The sequence below is a fragment of the Trichoplax adhaerens genome, genomic scaffold, assembly GCF_000150275.1.
Source record: "Trichoplax adhaerens TRIADscaffold_27 genomic scaffold, whole genome shotgun sequence".
In the NCBI taxonomy this organism is placed as follows: Eukaryota; Metazoa; Placozoa; class Uniplacotomia; order Trichoplacea; family Trichoplacidae; genus Trichoplax; species Trichoplax adhaerens.
The window spans coordinates 796,046-800,279 of record NW_002060968.1 but is presented as its reverse complement, the minus strand read 5'-3'; the positions used below and the strand labels follow the sequence as shown (position 1 = coordinate 800,279).

Below are 4,234 nucleotides of genomic sequence, written 5' to 3'. Positions count from 1 at the left end.
TACCAATGATCAGGAGTCGAATATTTTTTAGCCAAATATTGAATCATGGCTACGCTGCATAGGTAAGGTAAACAGAATGCGTTAAGCAGATCATACTTCCTTAAACTGACATTAAGATTTAGTGATCTTTTTAAGCAAACCGTGAGCAAGTAACCGATGTGAGAATTACAACAATAGCATGCACTATTGCACTTTGATTCAGTAGGTAGATATTGCACAAAATAATCATTAAAGTATACCTTTCAAATAAAGAGAATTCATCGTCCACTAAAGCTGGTACAGTTCCTGTTGGGTTAATTTTTAGGAACGATTCAGTGCGATTATCACCTAGAGATACATTAACGAGAAGGAAATTTGTTAAATGCCTTGGTGGAACCTAGAAATCATCCTTCTTACCAAATGGCCAATCAAATATATTGTATGTGCATATACGGGTCTGTAACATGTGTTATTACGCCCATTACACACTTTATTGCTGCTAATAATTAATGAATCATAGATATCGTTTTTTATGATTTCAGTCGTTTCATTTATATCTAAAAGCACAGAACAGTACTTATTTACCAAATAGGTAAATACCATAAAATACCAAGTAAATATCAAACAAAATAAAATATTTTTCTCCGCCAATTCATGACTGAGTAAATTGTTGACCGTAAGTTAATAATATAATCATCGGTAAGTGATAAAAAGCCTATTTTTAATACGGTTCTATTTCGACGGTACCGAGCTGCACAATAGCCTTAGAAGAAAGTCGAGAGGTACCGCACATGCACATTTTTTGTCTTTATGTCAGTCTTGACTCCAAAAAAATGGTCGGATCAAGTGCATTCGATGATCAATTCAGCGGTTTGATTACTATTATATCTTGTATTAATGATTTTCTCCACTGGAACAATCTCGTGGCAGTAGCATGTACGCATTTTGGAAGAAGCAGTACGATCATAGAAACCGCATGAAATGAGATACCATTTCATGGAAGTCATGATGGAATAAAGAAACATATAATACGATATGGTGCAATTGGAATGAAGTAAACGAACTTTGTAAAGCAATATGCCAAGCGCAGAAATATGAGCGATGATCTGAGATGCACTTTAATTTTTAGTTAGCAAACACCAGTAAGCTACTATTTCAATCCAATACTGTAACAATCTTATATGACTAGTCAGTAGTCACCGCTTACCTTTAGGAACATCAATTGGATGAAACTCATACGGAATATTATTAACCTTTAGAAATAGTTCGACAGAGCGTGCTGGCTGAGAAAATCGATTGGCATGAAGATTAATTTTACCCATAATCGTTGAGCTACAAAATAAAGTTGAACATACGCGCATTACTACCACTCACTACAACATTTCCAGCCAACATCGATACTCTATTATATCACTAAGATTAATTCAATCTAATTAGAGCAAAAAGACTGCCAAAAGGCTACATTACCCACCTATCAAATATTCAGTACTTGCTCTTGATAAATCTCCTTGGCGATTTTTCTTACCAATCTTGAGCTACGTAGCACTAAGTTGGCGAGCCAATCTTGCGATTGTTGTTGTGCTGTTTCTCTTTTATTTACATAATCATACAGTACATGCTTGGAGTTTGCATTGTAATGAGCAATCATGGTACTGTAGCTTACAGTACAATGTATTGTACTCTTGGACTGGAAAATGCATAGAGGTCAAAAATAACAACTTTGTTTTTATGTCTACAGTATAGAAAAATAGGTGCTGTACGGTACTCCACTGTCTGATCTTCATAGTCCGGACCCGGTCTAAGGTCCGAGGACCGGAACCAGACTACAGTGTACAGTACAACTCAGGGACATTTAGTACTGTACTGTGGGACGAAATTCATACTGTAGGTGGTGTTAGGGAGGTGTCAGCGTGGAAATCAAATATGGCTACAGTAGCACTAAAATAGCTCTGGAAGTCCATGAAATTGATGGGTGGCGACGGCTTGGAAAATTGTCAACTCAGGGGCATTTAATACTGTACTGTGGGACGAAATTGATGGGTGGTGTCAGCGAGGAAACCAAATATGGCTACAGTAGCACTGAAATAGCTCTAGAAGTCCATGGAATAGACGAAATTGATGGGTGGCGACAGCTTGGAAAATTGTCAATATCTGCCAAGCAGCTGTATATGTTCTCTTGTTTTGGTTAACATTTCTACTGAACATACTACAATATTGAAGTTTAATTATGATTGAGCTCATCCAACGGTATAAAACTTAGGCATCACGTTGAGTAGAGAGAGACTAGAGCAGATATTGAGATATTTCTTCAGTCATAGTTTCAGTGATGTCTAGTTGAAGATTTTTGCAACCTGTGGTGGCCTACTGTGCAGTAGAGACGCTAAAAAGGGAGAAAGAGCGAGAGACCAATATAGAGGTCTGGCACATTAGGGACCAAACTATGGTACAGTTCTAACTAATTCACTCTATTGCAAAAAATACTGTACCTACAAATGGATGCAATTGAAACACGAGTGTACCAGTGTTGTTACTGAAAATTCTGTTATAGCTAGTTCAACACAGGCTGGTTAAAGCTTGTAAATTAGCTTTAAGCAGCTCGATACTGCATATTATAAAGTCCTTCAGTGTGCAACCGCGTCGGACCATCGGAAATGTAAATAACTGCTTAGACTACATGTCTTGTCCGACGAGAATGCACTGCGTGATGCCTTAAAAAAGCACTCTTTCAAGTTCGTATAGCCACTTTCGTAGAAAAGGGTTTAACTTTTAAAGGCAGACAGATTACTGTGAATCAAGTTTAATCAACGACGAGAGGGCAACTCGATGCAATTCCATGGAGATAAAAGAAACCCAAGCTGAGATTGAACTAAACACATACGTACAATATGTGCTGTATCATGGACTACCAGATAGACCATTCATCTAGTCATCCATGGCTGTATCATTGCAGAAATACAAGTGCAAATGTCTCTTCATTCAGTGCGATGAATTATATCGTCAATACTGTATATAAGGGATAATTTATCAGTCGCTATGGATAAGTGTAAGCTGTCCATTGTACGTACAATGTATATGATGGAAGACTAAGTTAATGATTTGGCTCAAGGAACTATCACTCTATCAAACACGTATTCTAATTAGTTTGGCATTCCCATCAATTGACATTCCCTCTAACATCAACGCTCTTTAATACACAGTACAATATTTTCAACTGTATCCTTATCCTGTATGGTAATATGTGATATTTCTACTGTAATCCAAGACAGATAAAGCATTGTCGTGTCCTGAAAAGAGCAACGAATGAACTCAGTGAATAGTAATTTTAACGTTGGACATGATGACAACTTCTGTATTGCTATATCTAATGCGATTTATTCCTTCGTTATTCCTATCCATAATTCTAGTGAATTCCTTTAGTTTGTGGTATTTGAGCTGACCTTTTGTAACTGTAGATAACAAAATGATGTAATCAATCGCCTCCTATACAGCACATATCGGATACTTATAATTATCACTTTGAAAATACTAATAATATCTTCTACGAGTATTACCTATTGTAAAATGAAAGTTTGCATATGGTTTCCTTCTGTCTTGTGTTGTTATAACAATGTTTATACCAAGTATATGCTTACTCATCCATATCTCAATAGGGCATGAATTGAAACTTTAACGTATTAAAGTATTCATTCTCACCCACAATGAATAACTCAACCCTATAAATTATTCGTAAATGTGTAGTAGCACTGCAGTAACTGTACTGTCAGTTAGTTCAGTTCCAAGTATACTTTATCATGAAATTTACGTTATAGGAAACGTTTATCACAAGGACTTAAAAAACAATTAATGATAATAATATCAATTAATATTATATCTCCTGCTTAAATTTAAGAGCTTCATTTTGTATAATCATAATTTATTGATAACTTAATGCGATTTTCCAAGCATACATCGTCATAAGATATATCCTTACAGTGCTTTCAATTACAATTATAAATTTATGATATTTAATAATGCAATTATTCGGCTATTTCATATTACATATACTGTACTCATATATATATGTTATGACTACGCTTACAAGATACATAGATATATCCAAATTCTGGTTCAGATGCGCAATACAGATCTAGAATATATCCTAGAGTATACATGAGGGACAAAAATGAATTGCTTTATTGATACCTCCAATGTTATCCTTAAAAGGTCAGCTATTACCCTAATAGCAGTAATCGACGATAACAGCAAATAGTCTAGT

General features: G+C 35.5%; 1 protein-coding gene across 1 annotated transcript in view; it reads right to left on the bottom strand.

Annotated features, from left to right (window-relative positions):
• Window positions 1-4,028: 4,028 nt before the first annotated feature.
• The window catches only part of TRIADDRAFT_61748 (uncharacterized protein), a gene marked incomplete at both ends in the record, with an annotated part of 5,335 nt that continues 5,129 nt past the window's right edge, over window positions 4,029-4,234 (bottom strand). Inside the window, one exon of the mRNA XM_002117659.1 lies at window positions 4,029-4,117. Coding sequence (XP_002117695.1) covers window positions 4,029-4,117 — 89 coding nt within the window. The remainder of the gene's footprint in view (window positions 4,118-4,234) is intronic.